Below are 24,217 nucleotides of genomic sequence, written 5' to 3' on the forward strand. Positions count from 1 at the left end.
GAAAAATCTATACCTCCGATACCAGATCTTTCTGCTCTAAAATGCTACTTAAGTCATTTGAGGTAATGTGTATCATTAACAGGAACACAGTGGAAAATAACTAAACTGTTGAGATCTGGTCTACATGATACTACGTTTCTTCTGCCTCGGTACGTGTGCAATGCAAAAGTGCAGTTCCAGTCAGTCACTCAGCCTAAAGACACACACAATGAGTGAGCGTAAATGGAGTCTTGTGGAGTTATTTCTGCCCTGTGAATTTGGACTCTTGTGGTGTCTGTCTGTGCTGCAGCATTTTCTGGGTGAATTACCTGTGATTAAATAGAATTTTAGACAAAATGTCACATTTGAGCACTTTTCCATTCACAATCCAATTTACAATTTTTTTCATTCATTTGGTTCATTTATTAGTCTTTAGAAATTACATTAGTAAATCATTTTCAGTATAGTCATTTTATATCAAAAAGGAAATTGGTGGAATTGAACATCACTACCTATTCTGTCGTGGGAGGTGATGACTGACAGCATAACAACGAAGGCGGAGGACCTTCCTCACTGTTGACAATGAGAAATATCACTGAACACTCACACTGTAAACAATGTTCATTGTAAAACCTAATGACAATGTCCTGTATAATGAGAGCTTTTAGACAGCATTCTGCACCAATCATAGTATAAGAGCAATAAACTCTGTCAGATAGTTCCACAGCTACACTTTAGTTTCCCACCAGCACTTTCCTGTCGATGGCGTCCATTTTGTTTCCCAAATGCACAAAACTCTTGTACCCAAATTAGCTCTATAGGAAGCAGCAGAATTATGTCTTAGCTGGAAAAAAAAATTAAATGTAGGGGAATTAGTAAAGTCTCTATGCAAGAGCAATTATATTCAGATTTCAGTGCAAAAACAATTCAGTGCTACAAATGCATAGGTGGTAATATTTCAAAGTCTGATGAGACAGATTTGCTTCCATAGAATTAGAAAAGTCTCTCTCTAATAGTGTCATCCCTCTGGAATTGTTTGGTTGTCTTCCAGCCTCCACAGGGCTTTTTAATGGGGATTTCAGGCTCTTGTTTTATTTGGAACAAACTTCATTGGGTCCAGCGAAGTGTCTTGTTTTTACCAAGAGATGAGGGAGTCCAGGGTGTTATTCATCTTAACAGCCGAAAAGCCCCTTTTAGGCTCCAGTATTTGCATTAGGTTTTAGGTCCTGTGCAAGCCCTATGAAGGAATATGGTAAAGTTTGTTTTACACAAGACTGGTGGACTGAGCCTGGAGGAGATCATTTGCCACCTGTCTTTTTATAGAGTTGAGTGTTTTTTAAAGCATGAACTTTGTTTAAGGTGGAAAAGCAGCCCTCCACTGATTCTGTTTACTAGCTTCTGCGTGAGCCAATCATCTATGGGGCTTGACTGTCGCTTACAGACGGAGGGACCCGAGGACTGTCCAACAGGATCAGGATGGCAGGTTTGGCCACATTGTACCTGGTAGAAACTGCTGGAGTGGATTTTGATAAAAATGGCACAGTGGCAGTAGCGGTAATATCATAGAAAGGCATCGGCACTTTACGTTCGGGTGACGCTGGCACAGGTATTCGCATCTTATTCTCAGGTGACAGTGACATTGACATTTGACATACCTAAACATTAGGGTAAGAGCGCGTAGGAGAACTGATTTCAAAAGAAAAGCCACACATCATAAAGATATCAAGACATTGTGGCATTTCAAAATAAATGCTCTTAAATGATGACATAAGCCTTCAGCGTTCTGTCAAAGTGACCCCCTGGTTGTTAACTCTTAAGAATGGCTCAACGAGTGGCAGTCATTAGAGGGGGCAATCCTGGACTGACCTGCATCAAGTGCTGCTTGGACGAAGGGCTGGAGCCAGTGTGCTTTGAGAGTAGTGATGACATCAGAGGACTCTGGAGGTTTAAGGTGAGAAAATGTGCAGGGGATATGATGTGATAGACTTATAGAGGGCATGAAAGCTGAGGACACATGGGCCTGAGGTACTACACCTGCCTTTAGTGACCCATCCACCAACTCTTCATTAACACACACACAACTTGGAATAGAATACAGCTGGGAGGTTTCCTCAGCAGTGTGTACAATATACTGCCAGAAACAAAGCCAGGCACATGCAGAAATACGCAGCGATCCACAAATTTTAAGACTTGTTTTGAGGGACGTGTAGGTGCTGTCTCATTGTAAAAGCATGTAAGCATGTCAGGCAGATAGAGACACCTTTATTCAGTCTTTCTCCAGCATCAGGTCAGAGATTATCGGTAGTTCAGCACTGCAATGAAATATATATGCAGCATTTTGATAATAGTTTCCACATGACTGGACATCACAAGAATTATTAGAGTGTAAGTTCTTATTAGAACAGTCTAACTAAAGGTAGCACAGACATGATGGCTTCCAGAGATATGATCATCCCTCTGCTCCACCATCAACAAACAACATCTTACTACAATTTTCTATGTCCATGTACCTCCAGATCTGCACCATATGGTTTAATGGGAACCTAATTACAAAATGTTTGACTACATTAATAGCTTTTAAGCCTAAACTTAATAATTGAGACCCTGTCAGGATCCCAAACATGGACTGGAAGCTCATTCCAAAGCTTAGGGAGGCTCTACATGAAAAGGCTCTTCCCCCTGCAGTAGGTTTAATAAATTTGGGCACAAACAGGCAGCTTGCACATTTCATCAAAATAGGTACGATGGCTCATAATATGAAATTCATTCACTCGTGCACACTAGTAAAGGGGCTGAAGTTTAGATCATCCCTGTTCATTCATTTATTCATTCATTGTCTGAAACCGCTTCTCCAGTTCAGGGTCACGGTGGGTCCGGAGCTAAGGTGGGAACACACCCTGGAGGGGGTGCCAGTCCTTCACTGGGTGACACACACTCACAGCTATGGACACTATTGAGTCACCAATTCACCTACCAACATGTGGTTTTGGACCGTGGGAGGAAACCCACGTGGACATGGGGAGAACACAGTGCCACCCTTAGATCATCCCTGTGAAAAACAAATATGAAAAACAATAGCTTGTAATGATAAAAAACAAGCAGAATCAATATATTAAAACTGTTTCGTCATTCCAAACACACATTACGGTCCTTACACATGTCAGTTATGATATTTTAGCGGACAGTTAATTGATGCTTAAACCGTTATAGACTTAGTCATATACTGAAATGGCCAACCTTTATTATACTTGCTTTTCTGACAGTTGCACGTCTTTTCAGTCCCATAGCACTGGATTCTTGCAGTGGAAGTATTGACAGAATTACTTGTGGATTTGTTGAAATCAGGAGCAAGTGTGTAGCTTGATTTTTCCTGACTGTCAGAAATAAAATCTTTTACATGTTGTTTATCTCATGGTTCGGTGTTTTACTGGATCTCCCAAGGTTTTTCTATGTCTTGTACTTAGGACTTTTGGAAAGTCTCTTCCTTTGAAATGAGTTTATATCTAATTTCCTCAAGAATATGATCTGAAAAATGAATGACCAGTACTTAGATTATTTTACAAAATTCTACATGAAGGGTAGTCTTAAGGACTTTGCACATCCTTAATCATGTTTCTGTGCTTCTTCCATGTGCAGGAGACCACAGAGCCTGAGCGCTCCAGTATTTACCGCTCTCTGGTGGTGAACACTTCCAAAGAGATGATGTGTTTCAGTGATTTCCCCATGCCAGCACACTTCCCAAACTTCATGCACAACTCTCTGCTGCTGCAGTACTTCAGACTCTACGCAGAGCACTTTGACTTGCTCAAATACATTCACCTCAAGGTTGCTTTCTTTGTGTTTTTGAACAATTGTTTACATCATTTCAGGTCCTTTTTCACTCTTTTCTTCTGTATGTAAAATAGTGTACAAATACCATAGGCACCTAAACAAATGTTTTAAAACTTTTCTTTATCAGCAGTAAATGTGTTTTTGCCAGTGAAAGCAATGTATTGTTTTAAAATTGAACACACAAAAAACTGAAGTTGTTAATAGTTTACAAAAACAGGAAAACTTAAATGTAAAAACTTAAATGTACGGTTTATTATAACAATAATTTGCATACTTTTATGGCTCGACTTTTGCAGGGTACTGAATCACATTTCTGAGCTGAAAGTACCTCCTTTGTTTGTGCAGCTGATATAGGACTTCTGTCCAAAAAAATCTTTCAAAGCTGTGTGCAGAACCACATTTTTTCCCATCCTTAGTTTGTGGACATCTGCAAATCCAGCATGCCATTGGAAATGAAAGGTATTAATAGGCAGTTTGCATTTAGAACATTTAGGGAACCTTTTAGACTAGATATAACAGTTAACACTGCTACACAGGACAATGATGGGGGCTTTTCCAACAGACTGCTTTTCTGTGGAGGCTAACCTGTAAGTGCAGACATGAACAACATTGTCTGCAATGGGTTCACCTAAAGTGACAGAATCCACTAATTATTAAGAACATATGGTTTCTCCTTCAATATGAAAAAGGCTTTCTTCTTTTTTCGACATGATTTCTCTCACTCTGGTCAGTGGGAGGTGGTAACAGAGAGCAGTGACGGATGTAAGGAAACCCACGTGTTTGATGCTGTGTTTGTGTGTTCTGGACATTTCACACGTCCAGTAACTCCTCTCTTGGCTTTTCCTGGTATGATCACACTTCTCTTCACACACACTAAACTCAGACAGTTCCCTCATATTTCAATCTCATTCTCTTATGATTCTCTTTTCTTCTCCAGGAGTAGATACATTCCCAGGGAAATGTCTTCACAGTTGGGATTATAAGGATCCTGAAGCATTCTGTGGGAAGAGAGTACTGTTTGGGAATTCTGGAGGAGACATTGCAGTGGAGATCAGCAGATTCGCTGAGAAAGTGAGCTTACTGCCTGCAGACACAACAGATAAGGGATAAATCTCTGTAATTAGGAAATGATTCAGTGCATCACAACATTTCAAATTTCATTAGGATCTGATTCTACTCAGTTCAGTTCTGTTCAACATGTGATTAGGAAAATAGTCATTTATATTAAAAAAATTCATGTTTACAAAATAGTATAAACAACAGAAAAATAGATCATAATAGTAATTTTTAGTTTTCCCATTGCATCCCATTAACCATGTACTTGTCAGCCCATAAATATTTAACTGTGCAGTCTATTTTAGTTGAGCTTTAGCCCACAGGACAGGGTTTTAATGATTAAAAAATACTTTCACAGCCAAAGGTTATTTTAGCTGAAAGTAAATAAGAAAGGATAATACTCATAGTATCTATTGATTGATATATGTCAAGCGTTTCTGAATTATTTGATGTCTCTCTGTTGTAGGATACTGGACAGGCGCCCGTTAATTAATGATGAGCTGCCAGCATGAATCCTCCAGTGGTCACTGCAGATTAAACCTAACATTTGAGAGTTCTGTGGCTCCACTGTTGTGTTTGATAATGGAGCAATCGAAGGAGGGATTGATGCAGTGGTCTTCTGTACAGGGTACAAGGCGTCCTTTCCCTTTTTGCCACCCTTCATTAAGAACGGTCCAGAAGGAGAACTGACTCTCTTCAGAAGGGTCTTCCCTCTGTCCTTGGAGCATCCAACACTGGCCTTCATTGGGTTTCTTAATGCCACAGGACCCATAATGCCTCTGGCAGAGATGCAGGCACGCTGGGTGACCAGAGTCTTCACAGGTATTGAATGAATCATTAAGTCCTGATTTCCTGAAGCATGTAATCTTGTGTTTTCCAGTTCTTGCATTGGTGATAAATGGCTAAGGCAAATAGTGCAACAATTCAATAATAACATTTCTCAACTTAATAGGGAACAAATTATGAATTTCATCTACATTACATAATATAATTTAAAGATTCAGGGAATCTAGAGAAATCTCAATATGCATTTGCAAGGCACCAAAATATAACACTAGCTGGCTGTAATCTTCGCCACCTCAGGTGACATTGAATTAAAATCAGACATAATTCTGTAGTGGAAATCACTGCATGGGCTCAGAAACACTTCCCAAAACCACTGTCTGTGAACACAGTTTGTCGTTGCATCCAAAAATACAAGTTAACTATACCAAAGAAAAGTCTATATATAAATAGAAACACTGTCAGGGGAGAGAGGTGAATTGGGAAATGTTTCCTTTAGTTTAATTAATAAGAAATTTTAATAGTTTAGTTACATATGGACAATTCATTATAACAGAATGGTTAATGAATGTAACACTACAACAGAATTGAATGTAATGTAAATTTTTGCATTTAAAAAATTTCTACCAATAAAAAGAAACTTTTGCAAATGAATAATTTGCAAATGATTTTTGGAAATCATGGATGCTCTGCCCTAAAGAGGAACCGGACTGTCTGGCTTGTTATAAGGGCACAGCATTCAAGAGGTAGCATCTCTGATGTTATAGGGTCATGTGGCATGAGTGATTTACACATCTGTGCTGGCACTGTTAATGCTGAATGACATATACAGGATTTGGAGCAACATTCTGCTATCCAGACAGTGTTGGGTGCTTATTTCAGTAAGACAAGGTCAGACCACATTCTGCATGGATTACAACTGCTTGGCTCCTTAGTAAAAGAGTCTGTGTGCTAAAATAGTCCATACCTGTCACCCACTGAAAACAACTGGTATTTTATGAAATGGAAAACAATATTAAGGTTATGCCAAGATGTTTAATGTATTCTCCTCAGCTCTAAAATGCTTACACAGTGCTGTTAAAAGAAGAGGTGATGTTACACAGTGCTAAACATGAACCTGTCCCTACTGTTTTGGAATGTGTTTCTGGCAACACAATCAAAACAGGCACAATTTAAAAAATATTCTCAATTTCAACATATAAAATGTTATCTTTGTATTATTTCCAGTTAAATGTGGGGTTTAAATTATTTGCATAAAATTGCATTTTGTATTTTTTTCTTTTGCATAAAATTGCATTTTGTGGGCGTCACGGTGGTGCAGCAGGTAGTGTCGCAGTCACATAGCTCCAGGGACCTGGACGTTGTGGGTTCGAGTCCCGCTCCGGGTGACTGTCTGTGAGGAGTTGGTTTGTTCTCCCCGTGTCCGCGTGGGTTTCCTCCGGGTGCTCCGGTTTCCTCCCACGGTCCGAAAACACACGATAAGTGGATTGGCGACTCAGAAGTGTCCGTAGGTGTGAGTGAATGTGTGAGTGTGTGTGTTGCCCTGTGAAGGACTGGCGCCCCCTCCATGGTGTATTCACGCCTTGCACCCGATGATTCCAGGTATGCCCTGGACCCACCGCGACCCTGAACTGGAAAAGTGGTTACAGATAATGAATGAATGAATGAAAATTGCATTTTGTATATTTCTAACAGGGTGGCACGGTGGCGCAGCAGGTAGTGTCGCAGTCACACAGCTCCAGGGGCCTGGAGGTTGTGGGTTCGATTCCCGCTCCGGGTGACTGTCTGTGAGGAGTTGGTGTTTTCTCCCCGTGTCCGCGTGGGTTTCCTCCGGGTGCTCCGGTTTCCTCCCACAGTCCAAAAAAACACACATTGCAGGTGGATTGGCGACTCGAAAGTGTCCGTAGGTGTGAGTGTGTGAGTGAATGTGTGTGTGTCTGTGTTGCCCTGTGAAGGACTGGCGTCCCCTCCAGGGTGTATTCCCGCCATGCGCCCGATGATTCCAGGTAGGCTCTGGACCCCCCGCGACCCTAAATTGGATAAGCGGTTACAGATAATGGATGGATGGATGGATATTTCTAACACCACCCTCAGGCTGATATATTTCAAGTGTCTATTAAAAGTATTTTTCAGTGCAGTACACTGTGAGTAAAACATGTTATTAAAGTTACTGAATATATTCTCTTTCCCTCAAGGACAGATCCATCTTCCTCCTTTGGCTAAAATGCAGAGAATTATCAAGAAAGAAATGGAAGCAAAAATTAACAGGTTTTATCTTTAATCTTCTTTTTTTCTCCAGCTTGGCCTAGTCAGTTAGAGTGCTCTGAAAATTTGAGCATTTGAGAATATAAACTTATGTGTAATATTTAGGGTCCTCTCTTTTATTGAAGACTATAACGTCTGTGCTCCTGTTATTTGAACTTGTCTCTCAATCTTTTGTAGATATTCAAATCCAGCGAGTGCTGCTCTAGAAGTGGACTACGTGCCGTATATAGAAACCATCGCGCAGGAAGTGGGTGTACGTCCCAACCTCCTCTGGCTGTTTTTAACAGATCCTGGTTTGAGTTGGAGGGTTCTGTTTGGTCCCACTACACCATATCAGTATCGGCTGAGGGGTCCAGGCCGCTGGGAGGGGGGCTTGCCAGGCAATCTTTACCCAGTGGGAGCGCATTACTCAGCCTTTAAACACACGGCCCATTCCAGAGCCCAGATCCTCCAGCCACATCCACTGGCTGAGTGTGGCCGGGAGCATCCTGCTGATTTTCACTGTCATTTCACTGCAAATGAGAAACCCCAGCTTCCTTCAGGATCAGGTCACATGGATGAAATCCCTTATCACCTTCATATAGTTCTGTCATTGTGGAACTGTAAGATCACAGTCTCAAATCAAATAATATATAAGATTTCAGAAAAGTATATAGTGTCCATATGCCATATCCCTGGTAGAATCAATTATCTTAGAAGACAAATTAAGTGTTGTTGAATATCTAGTCATTTACAATATATAGTGAGGCACTCATACACACTTAAATACACTATAACAAAATTTAACACATTGGGGAAACATTACATCATTGGCACAGTTTAGAGTTTATTGTGGATAGAAGAGATGTATGAATTTTGCTGTAAAATGTCATTGTGAATTTTGTTCTCTGTAGAGCAGTGATACTGAAATATGAATTTTGGAGGTCCACTACGAAGTTCTTATAGGTCCATCAAACTTTCACAACGCTGAAACTTCAGAGGGGTTGATTGTGAGATAATTAAGTGAATAATTTCAGTCCATTTATCCCTAAACGGGTGGTTTTCCACTTTTCTTTGTGAGTATTTTCTTTTCATGAGCATAAGTCAATAAACTAACCGCCTGCTGAGTGATGTTGCTAATATCTAAATCTTTTTAGATTCTTTAGATTTTTTGTTTTTAAAATGATATTATCATCTTGGAAACATCTGTTATATCATCTTCATATCATTATGTCTTGATAACTGTTATGAACCAGTATTCCCCTTCCTCCTCCCTCTGATTATTGGGAAAAACTTCATTCTGTTACGTCTAAATTTATTTGGAGGAATAAGCGATCTCGTCTAAAAATGTCCATTCTACAAAGGCGACAAGAGGAAGGTGGTTTAGCAGTTCCTAATTTTAAGTTATTTTCCTGGTTGGACTCTACAATTTGTGTCGCTTGGCGCCTGATTGAACAAAATGCCATAAATCCTTGGAAACTGGAGGATATTCTCTTCGCAAACCTTAGTAACAAACACTGCCAACTACGGTTTGGGCCAATTATTTTATATCTCATTCAGACTTGGCGGGACATGGAAAAACTAGCTAATATATCTTGTAAGTGGCATAAAGATTCCCCAATTTTTAATAATAGAGGCCTTTTAATTGGAGGAAGGCCTATTACTGCGTCTCACTGGGTCGATAGGGGTATTCTTCATTTAAGAAACATTTTTGATGATAGGGGCTTACTTCCATTTAAGGATATTCAATCCAGCTTTAATTTACCCACATCCTCATTTTTCTTTTATTTACAGCTTAGATCTGCCCTTAGAGCAACTGGTATGTCATTACAACATTGTTTATCTACCCACCCAATTCACGACATCTTTAGTAACTCTAATAAAACCAAGGGTCTAGTTTCTAGGCTTTATCGTTTTTTTTTTAGAAGCATCCTATCTACCTCTTTCTTCATACTCACTTTGGAAACGGGACTGCTCTGATTTAGATGATGATTTTGACTGGTCTAAGGTCTGGTCTAATATTCAAGAAACTTCCCGGAACACTGATCATCAGTTAATTCATTGGAACTATATACACAGAACCTACCTTACTCCTCGCAAACTTTCTTTTATGAATATCCTTAATAACCCTATGTGCACACTTTGTTTTACAAAGGCTTGTGGTACATTTATACATATGTATTGGGAATGCCCTCCTGTAGCCTCATTTTGGGGCAAGGTTTGCTACTAGGCTTTCAAATCTTGTTTCGCTGGAGTTACCTGTCAACATACCTACTCTGCTGCTTAACAACTTTTCAGAACTCTCTCTTTCCAAAAGTAAGAAACGTATTATTTTAGCAGGTCTCACTGCAGCAAAGAAATTGGTTGCAGTTCGTTGGAAACCTCCTCATTCTCTCTCAATTAGTGCCTGGACCTTTTCTTTCATGGACATAATGTATATGAAACTCTCTACTGCCAGAGTTAATGGGGCTAATGAAGCAAATGTTAATATTTGGTACGATGGAATTGCCTCCCTGAAGAATATGCTGTAAAACACCCCTCCCCCTTTTGATTGATTGATTTATTTATTTTATTATTATTATTATTATTATTATTTTCTTCTCTGTTAGTATCCTTTTTCTGTTTATGCTTGTACTCGTGTTTATTGTGTGTGTGTGTGTGTGTGTGTATATGTGAGATTTGTGTTATGTGTATTTGCAGTACTGGTTACTGTCCGTGTTAAAACAATAAAAAATTGATCACAAAAAAAAAACTGTTAATGAACCAGTGTAGGTTAAAGAGCTTGCAAAGGTACAGGCTTAAATAACAAAATAATCCCAATATGAAAGAAAATAGATTTCTTGTGTTGTGTGTCAAAACCAGAATAATTGTTTCTGATACACTCATTGCATCATTGAAAGAATGAATATGAAATGCCTATAAAACATTTGAGAATTTGGGGTTTTCATTTGTTGTCAGTTATAAGCATTAAATTAAAAGAAATAAAACCAGTCTGTGTGTAATGAATAAGTATAAAATACAAGTTTCAGTTTTTGAATGGAATTAAAAATAATTAAATATAAATTTTGTAAATATACACAACTAGTCAAAATTACTTGACATGCTACACAAAAAGCAGGTAAAAAATAAAATGTGCATCTAAAAGCTCAGTTTCTGTGAGGTGTCATGGCTAACCAACTGGTGCCAAACATCATGAGAGAATACAAAAAGTAAATTTTTCAATTCAAAGATGGCAAAAAATGTTATGATTTTTCAATAACATACATAATGCTGAGAAAAAGTATAGAAAGGAAATCTTAATCTAGACAAGGCAAGGCTGGAACCACTTTTCAAAGTGCATGAATTGCATATGTATGAATACATGTACCTATTAGGTGAAGGTGTCAATTGGGATCTTTGAGAAATATATGTTGTCATCTGGCATGGTGGTGCAACAGGTTGTTTAACTGTAACACAGTTTTGTGGAACTGTGGGTTTGAGCCCCACCATGTGTCTGAGGAGTTTGGTGTATTCTACCCTTGTCTGTGTGGGTTTCCTCTGGGTGTTCTGGTTTGCATCCACAGTCCAAACTTGGATTGGCTATTCAAATTTATCTATAGGTGTGGGTTTGTAAGTGACAGTGTGAGTGTGTCTTGCCCTGTGATAGACTACTGCCCTGTCCAGGGTGTGATTCTGCCCTGCGTCCAGTGATTCTAGGTAGGCACAGAACACACTTCCAAACTTAATAGGGGGCTGTTACAGAAAGTGAATGAATGAATATATAGCCATAAAGTTGACATTTTTCCTGGTAGGTCAATGGTTATTTCAACAAGGCCTCACTCTTCATGTGCTACAACAGTGTGGCTTCATAGCCACAGGGTGCGTGTGCTTGACTGGCCTGCCTGCAGTTCAGATCTGTCCCTTATATTGAATCACAGTAATCATGAGAGTGGCTGTTATTTTAATCCAGGTAGTGTCTAGGAATTTCTATGTCTTTGAATGATGCCCCAGGAGCTAAGAGGTGGCTGCAGTATCCCAGAAGATTGCTAACCTGGTAACCTGGGTTGATGTTTAAGTGTTGCTAGGTAGTTGGCTTTCTATAACTGTTTTGCATACAGCTGATACATAATTCTGAGTATGAGGTGAAGTGGTTAATTCAAACAAAAAACATCTGGTTCTGGTTTACTTTACACCTGTTGTGGTAAGTAGGCATCTCACGGTCTCACAAATCTAACAAACAACATATAATTTTACTCTTTATTACCAGTGACTCTACACATATATTCTTAGCTTTTTTGTTGTTGCTGTCTGTAAGGACAGTGTAATGTATTAGTGGTGTAATTGTAAAAATGTCTTTCTTGTGCATGCCATTTTATGATGTTTTACATCATTTAACACAAGTTTCAAGTTGATTCGTTTGTCTAGAAAACAGCATAATTACATTTTACATCTTAGCTGCATTTTTTAAACGTGGGAGAGAGGGAGGTCTCTCTCTCTCGTGCCTTTTAAACGTGGGGGAGAGGGAATGGTCAATCTCTCTCTCTCTCTCTCCGCCTCTTGCGCGGTTAGGAAGGGGAGTGGGAGGAAGTACTGGGTTTACTGTTTGCCTGTATTCAGTTACAGTGTTGACTCTTCGATAATAAGGTGAGTGTGCCAAAATCCAAACTTCTGCTTCATAATCTTTTTATACATGGCGATAAATTAATCCATAGTCGAGTTGTCGATATCGAGGCTATCAATTAGTACAGTCTGATCTCAGTATTGGATTATGAACATGTATCAACATGTTTAGATGTTTACAAGAAATCTCAACCATTTCAGAAGTGAGCTCTGAATTTTTGAAGGTTTAGAAGCTGAAATGAAAACTTTAATCCTTTGACTTTCTTAATTCTTTGGTTCGCCAGAGAAACAGCTGGTCTACTCTGCAAACGACCAATTAATATCTGTTAAAACGTACCATAGTAAATATTACAGGACAAATCAGCGTAAACCTGCTCTGAACAAACATCTAACGACAAAAGCAGCTTCACACTGCTCCTCCACCACTGCTTAAAAGGCACCGTCCAAACCCGTGTGTGGTGATATCTCAGTTTTAGGGATGTTTGTACTGTTTAGAATGTGCCCCGACTTTATTAAATATGTGTACAACTTGTCAGTTTAGGAGTTGGATACTTTCTGAAGTCTTACCTTTTCTGACCAACGAATATCACAATTTTTTGACAGACACAATTAACAGAATGACACATTGTTCCTATTTAAAAATCAATATTGCACCAGCACTGTAGTAATGCACATTATGGCATTGTGATATTCAGTGCTTAACTGTGATTATGTGCATCTTGAAATTGTGACAGTGATTTTGGACAATTATTGTTTTCAGACTCAGATGCAACTAATTAAATACAGATCACAAATAATCAGCATTAATCAAAGGTATACTCCAGCACTTATCCTACCTACCAGTTTTATTATTATTAGTGTATTGTGCAAAATTAAAACTATAGTCATCATTTCTCTTCATTTGAAAGCTATTCAGTCCAGCCCATAGGACTTGATATTATAATCCCATGGTTCAGCACTGTGTTAATGATTGTAGACGGGTAATCGAGTGGGCTCCTTGCTTTATCTGTGTTCCATTTAAAGTACCAATGAAGTGGTTAGAGAAGATGAAAGAATTAATAAATAATGTTAGCTTACTGAATTGTTTACTGAGTTGTGTAAGTGTTCATTATAGTTATATGAAGTTTATGCTGTTGTGATGGTAAAGAAAACATATCATTGTGTATGAATCAAAGTGTATGAACTTTGATTGAACAACCCCTTCTTGTCTGCATGATGTATATTTCTCTTTTCTTTTACCTCCCAGTATGGCTCGACGAGTGGCTGTGATTGGAGGGGGTAGTTCTGGACTTACCTGCATAAAGTGCTGCTTGGACGAGGGGCTGGAGCCAGTGTGCTTCGAGAGCAGTGATGACATTGGTGGACTCTGGAGGTTTAAAGTGAGATGAAAGGATAAACCTTGGTCTTGCATTGAATGTTATTGTGAAAAGTCACTTTTGTAAGATTGCGTTGTTATTTACTACATGGTTTTCCTCAGATTGTCAGAATAATTCCAATGCTCAAAAAGTTTTTCCTCTTTCACACTGACTTACACAGGAGAATCCTGAGGCAGACAGGGCCAGCATCTACCACTCAGTGATCATCAACACCTCAAAGGAGATGATGTGCTTCAGTGATTTTCCAATCCCTGCCCATTTCCCAAACTACATGCATAACTCCTACATCATGGACTACTTCCGTATGTACGCCGAGCACTTCCAGCTCAGTCGGTACATTCACTTAGAGGTGAGCTTACAACTCTACTGATATGAACACAGTCTCCCTATTTAGCCTTAAGGAAGCCTACTGGAGTTTCTGAATAGGGCAATGCTCAAAATAAACATAAATTGCCTAGATATGGGGCAGCACGGTGGCACAGCAGGTAGTGTCACACAGCTCCAGGGGCCTGGAGGTTGTGGGTTCGATTCCCACTCTGTGTGACTGTCTGTGAGGAGTTGGTGTGTTCTCCCTGTGTCCACGTGGGTTTCCTCCGGGTGCTCCAGTTTCCTCCCACGGTCCAAAAACACACGTTGGTAGGTGGATTGGTGACTCCAAAGTGTCCGTAGGTATGTGTGTGTGTGTGTCCCCTCCAGGGTGTATTCCCCGCCTTGCGCCCAATGATTCCAGGTAGGCTCTGGACCCACCGCGACCCTAAATTGGATAAGCGGTTACAGATAATGAATGAATGCCTAGATATGTTTCAATTAAACAACCAATGCTTATTTATGTAAAGGTTCAAAATCCTTGTTTATTTGGACCTTTTATGTGTATATTTTGACAGATATTGTGCATTTCCTAGATTTTATTTTTTTTATGGGGATAAAAGAGCTTACCAATTAAAGCAAATATTGTCTTTAAGATTCTGCAGGCGTAGATAGATGGCAAGAATCAAAGTGAACTGTAGTAAAACTTTGAAGTTTAGACTGTTGCATAATGTCAATATTGGAAATTGTGGCAGCAACCAAAGTAATCTTTGGACTGTGTTTACAGGTGCCACCGAGGTGTATATATATATATATATATATATATATATATATAGTAAGTAAGTAAATAAGTAAGTGCCAGTTCTTAAGCTTTGCTTAAATTCCAGACAAAAGTCCTTAGAGTCACTCCAAGATCAGACTTTGCTCATTCTGGCCAATGGGACATTGAGACAGAAGATAAAGAGGGAAACAGAGAGAAACACGTGTTTGATGCTGTGCTGGTTTGCACTGGACACCACTGCCACCCTTCCCTTCCTCTTAAAGACTTTCCAGGTACATCAGCACAATTCAGTTTGTCTATGGATATATTTACAATGCTAAATATTCATAGCCACATTATTTTGAATTTATTTTACAAGGAAAATATTTTACCAGAAATTGTGCATTCACCAGATTTTAGGGGTTTTCTGGTCCAGCAGTATGCTGCCAGTGAATATGAGTCCTGATGATATTCTGTAAGATACAATGTCTGAAAAAGTGACTGTTACAAAATGTCAATATTGGAAACTGTGACACAAACTCAAAGATATACTTTGGACTGTCTTAATAAAGGTTATAAGTGACACAGAAGCTTTAACAGCACACTGTATTGCAGGTAACAGTAGCCATCCACTACACATTTTCTAAAAAAAGAATTTTGAGGGTTCAAGAATTTATATTATGTCTACTATGTCTAACTTAAATACCACCTGAAGCTATGCTATAGTTCTAGGATTTTTAGTTGGACTCAGCCTACCTGCAATTATTCATGGTAGAACAAAATCAGAATCAGAAAATAGGTGCATTGTAAAAACACATTTCGTATATAAAGCACACTACATCAAGCTCAAGAAGAAGAAACTGTTGTTTTCAAGCACTAAACCATACTGAGACATTGTGACAAAAATTTAAATATTATAGGAGAGAATTTCTCTGTAGTAAGAGAATAATGCATTAACTATAGGCAGAATTTAGTTTAGTGCAAGAACAATTAAGCAATGCAAACCATTATTCATTAGGCATAAGAAAAATGATTATCAACATACACGTTTTAATCTTCTTTAAATTTTGTGATCAGTCAGATCTTGAGATGTCTTGGAAATAATTATTTACATCTCTTTAGGTCTAGACAGTTTCAAGGGTAAATATTTCCACAGCCGGGACTACAAGACTCCAGAAGAATGGCGTGACAAGAAAGTGGTTGTGATTGGAATCGGCAATTCAGGAGGAGACATTGCAGTAGAGCTTAGCAGGATGGCCAAACAGGTAGGTTCACCACTGCTACAGCAAAGTTCCTATACATGTGTATTACATCAAGGTTTTGGTTAAAATGACATTTGGTAACCCATGACAATCATCAACACCAGCTTTCAGCAGCTTTGAGACACCTTCTGAAATCTGAAAAAAAAGAAAGATCTACCAGCATAAATGTCAGGCTTAGGGTACTTAAAATAACAAAGCTCTATATGTCACCATCTCCTCCAATAACATAAACTAATAACATTAATATACAGAAAGTGTTGGCTGTGATGCTACTCAGTTTCTGAGCATGTACACCAGTGGGGGGCAAACTACAGCGGTTAGGCTGTTTTATCGGGCCCTCTGAATATTTACATAATTGTCCTACAACCGCATTAATTTCACCTTTTCCCTGCAATATCCTGCATTCAACTGAGTCAACTAGATGGTGTGTGATTCCATTCCTCCATTAGATTAAAACGATACTAAAATTTGAAACTCAGGGGTCGGCAAGCCTAGGCAGGCACGCACACACACACACACACACACGCAAACGAATACATAGACGGCTTTTCAGCCAATCACAGCAAATGTATCAGCTGTGTTCCGTTTTGAACCGATGCGGGACGCGTTTTGTTCCATATTTTTGAGGTAACACTGTTATGGCGATAGACAGAAACACAGGGCTTTCTCTCAGTCGGAGTGAGGGGCAGATCTCCACTGCACCTAAACAGAGAAAGAGCTTTTCATTGGTCCTGACCTTTATTTATTCAATCAGCAGCCAGAGTTATCTGTCCATCATTCATTTCTGCAGCCAATGGAGTCACAGTCCCTCCAACAGGGGGTTGTTTTGCAGCCGCACTGAGAGCAGCGGGTCAGAGCTGAAACACTAGGAACTACAACTCTGCTTTTAGATAGAAATAATGTTAGCACTGTGTCCTGGAGAAATTACATTTCATTCTCCTTCAACACATCACAGATGAATTTTTTAATCAAAGTAATTCTTTATGCTTTAATCACATTAGATATTTTCATATACATTAAAGTTAGTGTAAGACAATTATGAGTCCTAAACACAATTAATTCTATGGCATTTTGACTGGACATCTGATAATTTGATGAGACTGTCTTTTAGACTCTTAGACCAATAAGATTCTTTCACTTCAAATCTTATAGAGAACGGGAATGTGACATCAACCACTGTGAGCAACGCAAGGCATTTTGGGAAAAGAGGACAAGTGGCGTAGAGTGGATACATACACATTGCAGTGTTGTGTATGTCATCCGGCCTAAAACGCAGTGAAATGGTGAAAGATTGTTGTGTTATTAACTGCCATAATTGTTCTCACTACTTGAGTGGAAAACCTATCGCAAATGGAATGGGGTTGTTTCAGTTTTCCAGCTTGGAAATAAATCTGTGAAACCATGGAACAAGTCGGGAAACGTAACTTGTGGTAGCTTGTTTATTTTCCTTCTTTACGTGGATTTTGCAAAATAGTGGGAGCGCTTGCTGTTTTGTTCTGTTGCTATGGAGTTTGTCCTCTAAAATGGTGAACACTACCCACAATGCAATGTGCTTTTATGTAGTTGCCCATTCTCTATTGTAATTAATGAACAATTTAAAATAATAATTTTAAACTGGTAATACAGTATTTGCAAAATACATGGACAGATTCTACTTGCCAGATTCTACTGATGGCAGCTGGCTTAATAAATGTCTGACAACAAAAATATTTTATCTGATTTACTACAGTCGAAAATGATTTACAAGGCCCTTGCATTTCTTATTTTGATTTTAGAATGTTGGCAACCCTACGTACACGAGAAGGTGCAGTGAGTTTCCTGACGGCGAGTGTCATTTCAAGACTAAAATAAAGAATAAACATTAAATGAATGCCTATTACAATCTTTAATTAACCAAATTAAAAAGCCACTGATGCACTAGTTGAAATAGCATTATCCTAGCAGAGGAAACCTGATTTGATTAATGTAAAGTAAGCCTGCTAAAAAAGCCAGTCAATATGTTCAAGCATTAAACACTGCAGTATTTTGGGCAGACTGATTTCATAATTGTGTCCTTTCCTGATATTATAACTGTATATTTTAGATAACTGTATATATTGGTTGAAAAGTTAAAAGCTGTTCACAACTCAGTTTTGTTTTTCTCTTATTTTGTAAAGGCAGGGGCTACTTGTGGCTTTGCTTTGGTTAAAGACTAGACCCCCTAGTCATTAATCTGTAGTGACGTTTTGAAAAATCGTTCTCTTTTTGTCCTGAAATATTAGGATGCACAAAAGGAAAAGGCAGGGGAAGATAGACTCCTTTTTCAAGCAAACCCAATTAAATGGAGTTGACAGTTTGCGACCTTGCAATGTGTAACCCCTTGTGTGTCTGCTTTGTGGTTTTCACTCAAAGATCTAGGAAATGTGGGACCATGAAGCTTTTTCTTCACCTGTTCACCTCTTCACTTTCTTCACCTTCAAGTGTTTTATTCACCTGGCACTAACTATATAAGTTGGGACTTCATGCAAGGCAGCATAGGTTGAAATGCATAGGTAATGGTAGTATGGGGAGAGAAGGAATATTAGCTATCCTCACAATAGCTAAGTCAAAAGTCACAGTATTTCCATACTGTAGGCCTAGATGTACATAAAATATAGAAAAACCAGAAGATATCATTGGTTGTGATTGTAATTAGAATTTAGCTATGAGTATTTCAGAAAGGATTTTAATTTCCCATCCGAGAACACCCCCACTTTTGAAAAGCTTGATACACCCCTGCTCAAATGTGATTGTTATCTCTGTAAAATATATATATATATATACAATTTCCCTCAGGATCAATAAAGTGTTATCTTATTTTATATAGAAGGACATTGGTCTTAACTCAAATGTATTTTCTCTTTCCAGGTTTTTCTGAGCACAAGGAGGGGTTCCTGGATCCTGAATCGTGTGGGAAATAAGGGTATTCCCCTGGACATGGTCTTCAACAGGGCAGTTCAAATGATGCAATCTATTACACCCTTTGCATTGATGTGCAGCAAGGGAGAGCAGAGGCTCAATGAGAGGTTCAACCATGCTATGTATGGCCTACAGCCAAAACACAGGTATATTAATTTAGTTTAAAAACATTCAGTTCATTATCTGTATTATTATATTCAAGGTACATAAAGGATCTTTTCAGATAACCTGACCCCAGTTTAATCTAAACCTCACTGGAGATAGCAAAGGTATTGTCAGTTTTAATCAACCCAGCCTGTACATAAAGCAGCTGTTAAGATAAGGATGCTTAAAGAAACACTATAGTATGTGCTCCTTTATGATCAATGGACCTGAGAGAATGGACAAAGAGTGCAGAAACAAGGAGGGCATCATTAGGTTATGGCAGATCAGTGTATATTGACACAAACAACAATAGAATTGGTGTTAGATGATGTATGGAAGAATTAATGTACATAAGATATGTCTGTGTAAATAAATAAGGAGAGAGTGGACTGGCTTTCAGTTCTTGTTAAATGCTATATGTTTTTGTAATATGTAACATTTGCGTATTTCCATTAAGGTTATGCTGGAAGGTATAATCCGGTGGTTACTATTTTGTTTTGGATATTTGATGAGCAGTTTCTCAAACCCATTTCTTTCCCTCAGGCTTTTTAGCCAGCATCCCATGGTGAATGATGAACTGCCTAATCGCATCATATCGGGCACTGTGCTGATCAAGCCCAATGTGCGGGATTTTCGTGGCTCAAGTGTGGCCTTTGAAGATGGTACAGTGGAGGATGACATTGACCTGGTGGTGTTTGCTACAGGCTACACTTTTTCTTTCCCATTCCTGCCTGATCATGTGTTATCAGTGAAAGCAAACAAGACATCGCTGTATAAGCATGTTTTCCCACCAGGCCTTGAAAGGCACACTCTTGCTGTGATTGGCCTTATCCAACCTCTGGGAGCCATCATGCCCATCTCTGAGATGCAGGCCCGCTGGGCTACACGTGTCTTTAAAGGTAAACCATTTTAAATCTCCAAAGCAGCCTGATTGTGGCCCACCTTTTTGGTTAATATTTTTTAAATCTTACATTTTGCTATGAGATTCAACATAATAAACAACTGCATTACCTGTTATATCTATGTTATGTACCGTTTTTTCTGTTGCATTTTCTGTTATCAAAGATTGTTTTATTTTCCCCAGAATATACGATGTGCATGTGACTGATATGGTTTTATGTCGCATTATAGGACAGCTAAAGCTTCCATCAATGCAATACATGCTAAAAGACATCAAAGCAAAGGAGGATAGCATGGCTAAAAGGTAATAAACCACTACATACCTGTACTGCAGTACTAAACAGGATGAAGCATTCATTCATTCATTATCTGTAAACGCTTATCCAGTTCAGGGTCGCGGTGGGTCCGGAGCCTACCTGGAAGTCCTTAACAGGGCAACACACACATACTCACTCATACACTCACACCTATGGACACTTTTGAGTCGCCAAAGAACCCGGAGGAAACCCACACAGAAATGGGGAGAACACACCAAATTCCTCACAGACAGTCACCTGGAGCGGGACTTGAAACCACAACCTGTGGGACTGTGACACTACCTGCTGTGTCACTGTGCCGCCAGCATGAAGTAGTTACAGAAAATGAATGAATGAATAAATACTGGAAAAAATAAAAAACACTCACTGACAAATGTTTATGAAATTGCAGCACATATGATAAACTTAAAATAAATTAAGCTATTATTAAATTCTTAACAGGAATCTGGGGAATCTAGTTCTAGTCCTAGAGGCCCTGAATCATGTATAGTTTGACATTTTCCTTATTGTTCTACTCTACAGGCTAATAAATAGTTGTATGTATAGTGTGATTGATATGCATATTTCAGTGTCTCATTCAGAGAATTTAATGCTGCCGGAATAGGGATAAAAAAATAATATAGGCACCTCAGGAAAGGTCTGCATTTGTTATTTGTAGAACACACAAATCTACACCCACAGAAGTAGCTTTCAATAGTAATTCTTATATATAAAAAAATTTGCCAGATCCCTCAGGTCAAAATTATGGAACAGCAAACATTGTAGCAAATAAAAAATTAATTCATTAATTAAAAAAAAAAAACTTACAAAAGATATACTCCCTCAGGTATGTGCCGTCCCAGAGACACACCATCCAAGTGGACTACCTCCCCTATATGGATGAGCTGGCTGATCAAGTGGGTGTGCGTCCCAGACTACTATGGTTATTTGTAACGGATCCTGGTTTGGGTTGGAGGGTTCTATTTGGTCCTGTCACTCCATATCAGTATCGGCTGAATGGTCCAGGTCGCTGGGATGGGGCTCGCCAGGCTATCTTCACCCAGTGGGAACGTGTGGCTCAGCCCATGAAAACACGTAACATCCCTGTGAGGGAGTCGCATCACTCCTCTCTTCCTCTTGTCCTGTTCTTATCTGCTGCTACTCTGTTCTCAGCTGTGTACTACAAGAAGTCTAGTCTGACTGGCTTCCTCCCAGACTTCTCGTCCCACCTCAACTGGCTAACAGCTTATCTACCACAGCTCGGGTCAAGGCAGTGATCACTTTATTGCAGATTTTTGCTGATTCATCTCCTTTAGGAATAATATATGAAATAAGGCTGCTGGGAATAGTATGTCTTAGGGTAGTGAAACCTTTTAAAATTACATATTTTTAAAACTATATATAAAAGCATATAATTTACAGACTCTAAATCTTATGGATAAGCCTCTGTCAAATAATTCACAAGGCGTTACATCTTCCCTCTGCAAGTGGTGCAACGTTATTACAATGAAGCCCTGTATTCTAGCTTTAAGGGCATAGTATTGGTTTGTAATAAACATTTCATTTAAATATAAACTGGATCTACATGTAATGTAGCCTACATTTTAATTAAAAAAAATTAATTCATTTATTATGAATTGATTTAATAATGCTTATTGTTTTCTACTAATTATTTTTGCATGTGATATGTAAAATAAAATTCTTAATTTAGTTAACTGAAAATTTCAGTATTGGAATTTGACATTAATTGCATGTGATCTTAAATTGACTTTATATATTGTCTTTGTCAGGTAACATTAGCAAATAATTTTGTGAAATACTGTGTATGAATATATGATTTGTATACAATCTTACTACATTAATTATGAATTAAATAGTTTTTGTTATATGTAGAAAATTCCAAATACATACAGTATTACAGAGGAGAAATTCATCTATATGTATTCTATGTTAAAATATACAAAACTTAATGAGTGCCAGGAAGTCACATTTTACTCACTTCATATACCAGTGCATTTGTTGGATACTATTTATAATGAAGTATATATTTAAGTACATTCATTCTGTTATAGTGATTCACATTTAGCTTTAAGGTTTTTAATATAAATCTGTTTCCCTCAAACAGGAGTAAGGTGTTGGTAAAACTATAATACAATCCATATTCTTCATTGATTACAACAGGCTTGCTCTTTAGTAAACGAGTCTGGGTGCTAAAAAAAATTCCAGACCTGTCACCCACTGAAAATCAATTATTGTAAAAATAAGAGGTGATGCAACACAGTAGTAAACATGCCCCTGTCATTTTTTGGAATGAACTGCTGGAATCAAATTCAAAATGGACAAACCTTTTCTTGGTTTCAACATTTTAAATATTGTCTTTGTATCATTTATTTGCATGCCTTGCAATCAGTGATTCCCAATAGGCTGTTGACCCACTGTGACCCTGAAATAGATAAACGGTTGCAGAAAATGAATGAATTCTGTGCATATCTTTGTATATTTTTTTTATTTTGTACAGCATTCAAACCTTATTGAAAAAGGAAATTGGAACCTAATTGCTACATAGTAGAGGAATGAAGTGTTCCAAAGCTAGAAACAAAGTTTAGTGTGAGATTTATGCATTTGCCAGACATGCACTGTTGCCACAAACTATTGATTGTGCTGCCTTTAAAAAAAATCGTACAGTGTCTGCAAATGCAAAACATTTTCTTGCTTTACTTGAAATACTGTGATACTGAATTAAAAATTTAGAGCACCTCTTTGAATTTTACTAGTTCTTGCACTGAGCAATGAATGAATGAAATAGCATCTCTTCTAAAAGAAGAGTTAAAAGATTTTTTCCCCATTTACTGACACCAGGGCATCATAAAAACATTAGATTGGTTTCGAGCTCACAAACAGATTGGAGTCAACAGCACTTTTAACAGCAGATGTTAAACATGCCATTCTATCTATCGTTTCATTAAACTTTGCTTAAATATTTGTTCTCTAGCATTGGCCTTAACACATTTGAACAAGTTTCTGTCCTTAAATCCTCCTAAAATTGTTAATAGTTGACCCTACACTTTTGCATTAATTCAGCACAGATCTATGATTATACAATTAGTCTCTGCCTCACTATCTCCACCAACCCGTCCTCCATTTACCTACAGCTTAAAAACCATGTCCTGGATTGGTTCCTTTGTTTTATGATGTAAGAAGTCCTGGCTGTCTGAATTTGCCTGTTTCAAACTATATTTGGAACAATGCAATTATAAAGTAGAAATGTATCATGTAGTTGACTGTTTATTTCTGTGAAACGAGAAAAACAAGCAGAGGCAAAGCCTGAGAAATACTCTGGAGTGCAGAAGACCTAATTCCAGAGGCACTAATGGAGAGAAACAAAACAATAATTCTGTACGTGAGGATAGATCTTCGTATCATTAGAGCCCTGAAGCACTGTTTAACACAGCACCACACTCCTTCACTTACCGATACAAGGGCAGAGCCGCTGTGAGCATAGCTTATTAAAGCATATTATTAATATTAAACTGACTTATTCTAGTTTCTTTTAAAATGCTTATATTTCCCATAAATTTTATATATTATCATAAATGTGTAATTGTGTTTACAATATTCAGTTAAGGCCTATGCTAGTCGTTTATGTTCTCTCTAGAAGTTTTAGTAATTTTTTTTTATATATATATTTTGTGTACAGCATTCAAATTTCCAGTAATAAAGCAACAAAAACATTCAAGCAAGATT

General features: G+C 38.3%; 2 protein-coding genes across 3 annotated transcripts; both read left to right on the top strand.

Moving 5' to 3' along the window:
- The first annotated feature begins 1,798 nt into the window (after positions 1–1,798).
- Positions 1,799–8,815, top strand: LOC136702703 (flavin-containing monooxygenase 5-like). Its single transcript, XM_066677851.1, has 8 exons — positions 1,799–1,930; positions 3,616–3,804; positions 4,500–4,656; positions 4,748–4,881; positions 5,535–5,688; positions 7,845–7,917; positions 8,092–8,462; positions 8,808–8,815. Exons 1-8 carry the CDS (start codon positions 1,799–1,801, stop codon positions 8,813–8,815), a joined length of 1,218 nt encoding a protein of 405 aa, XP_066533948.1.
- A 3,571-nt stretch (positions 8,816–12,386) lies between these two features.
- LOC136702084 (flavin-containing monooxygenase 5-like) lies at positions 12,387–23,953 on the top strand. Of its 2 annotated transcripts, none has more exons than XM_066676953.1 (9): positions 12,387–12,516; positions 13,739–13,871; positions 14,029–14,217; positions 15,062–15,227; positions 16,057–16,199; positions 19,083–19,279; positions 19,821–20,176; positions 20,409–20,481; positions 21,321–23,952. In XM_066676953.1, exons 1-9 carry the CDS (start codon positions 12,398–12,400, stop codon positions 21,748–21,750), a joined length of 1,806 nt encoding a protein of 601 aa, XP_066533050.1. In that variant the 5' UTR covers positions 12,387–12,397; the 3' UTR covers positions 21,751–23,952. The 2 variants fall into 2 exon arrangements, with proteins under 2 accessions (XP_066533050.1, XP_066533052.1); XM_066676955.1 differs by lacking the exon at positions 12,387–12,516 and adding an exon at positions 12,657–12,695 and having other exon boundaries at positions 21,321–23,953.
- The last annotated feature ends 264 nt before the right edge of the window (positions 23,954–24,217 follow it).

This window comes from Hoplias malabaricus, chromosome 7, assembly GCF_029633855.1.
Source record: "Hoplias malabaricus isolate fHopMal1 chromosome 7, fHopMal1.hap1, whole genome shotgun sequence".
NCBI classification, from domain to species: domain Eukaryota; kingdom Metazoa; phylum Chordata; class Actinopteri; order Characiformes; family Erythrinidae; genus Hoplias; species Hoplias malabaricus.

Excerpts from the sequence above, each read along its gene's own strand:
- LOC136702084 (XM_066676953.1), top strand. The coding sequence starts at position 12,398 with ATGGTCAATCTCTCTCTCTCTCTCTCCGCCTCTTGCGCGGTTAGGAAG. Across the intron at positions 13,872-14,028 it reads GTGGACTCTGGAGGTTTAAA|GAGAATCCTGAGGCAGACAG; the intron begins GTGAGATGAAAG and ends TGACTTACACAG. Across the intron at positions 20,482-21,320 it reads GAGGATAGCATGGCTAAAAG|GTATGTGCCGTCCCAGAGAC; the intron begins GTAATAAACCAC and ends ATACTCCCTCAG.
- LOC136702703 (XM_066677851.1), top strand. The coding sequence starts at position 1,799 with ATGGCTCAACGAGTGGCAGTCATTAGAGGGGGCAATCCTGGACTGACC. Across the intron at positions 1,931-3,615 it reads GAGGACTCTGGAGGTTTAAG|GAGACCACAGAGCCTGAGCG; the intron begins GTGAGAAAATGT and ends TTCCATGTGCAG. Across the intron at positions 5,689-7,844 it reads GGTGACCAGAGTCTTCACAG|GACAGATCCATCTTCCTCCT; the intron begins GTATTGAATGAA and ends CTTTCCCTCAAG.